This window comes from Etheostoma spectabile, chromosome 5 (genome assembly GCF_008692095.1).
Source record: "Etheostoma spectabile isolate EspeVRDwgs_2016 chromosome 5, UIUC_Espe_1.0, whole genome shotgun sequence".
NCBI classification, from domain to species: Eukaryota; Metazoa; Chordata; class Actinopteri; order Perciformes; family Percidae; genus Etheostoma; species Etheostoma spectabile.
This window is the reverse complement of record NC_045737.1, coordinates 35713833-35714387: the sequence shown is the minus strand read 5'-3', so window position 1 is coordinate 35714387 and position 555 is coordinate 35713833. Positions and strand designations below refer to the sequence as shown.

At 36.4% G+C, this 555-nt stretch overlaps 1 protein-coding gene across 3 annotated transcripts in view; it reads right to left on the bottom strand.

Annotated features, from left to right (window-relative positions):
• Window positions 1–441: 441 nt before the first annotated feature.
• Window positions 442–555, bottom strand: part of LOC116688872 (gamma-crystallin M1) — a 20213-nt gene continuing 20099 nt past the window's right edge. For 2 of the 3 annotated variants that reach the window (XM_032515021.1, XM_032515022.1), the window contains exon 4: window positions 442–555. In XM_032515021.1, the coding sequence (XP_032370912.1) occupies window positions 498–555 (58 nt within the window). In that variant the 3' untranslated portion in view covers window positions 442–497. The other variant, XM_032515019.1, reaches the window with a different exon arrangement.

Below are 555 nucleotides of genomic sequence, written 5' to 3'. Positions count from 1 at the left end.
GTGAGGAGATGTTTGCTGTATGTGACAACAAATGTTCAAGCCTAAAACACACTTGACATCGCTTAGAGCACCTTTAAACTGATATTGTATCGCTTACTGATAACATAACTTTGTTTTTGTTTTTAAACTCATGAAGTAAATAATAACAGAACCAGAACAGATCATCAGCATGCATGACAAATAACCTTTTAAGTATTCTTTGTTATCTGTGGTATGTTATAAAGAATATTTAACATATAAATGATATGTGTTTGCTAACCCCAACATGCCACTGGAAAGAGGGGGGACCTCGTGATGCCATCTAATAGTGTGCAATGTAGTGACCCTAAAACCTTACTTGATTTTCTGGATATAGCCATTAATTTTTCAAGTGCATAGTTGGTGTGGAAATGCATGTGTCAACCTTTATACTCACTCACCAATAAATAACGGAGGAATTCATTTAAAAGAGAATCACCAGATTTTTATTAAAAATCTTGCCTTTAAACACTGGTGCTCTAATAACAGGAGTCCATGATGCGCCTCATGCTCATCCACCTCATGCCACTCATGCCC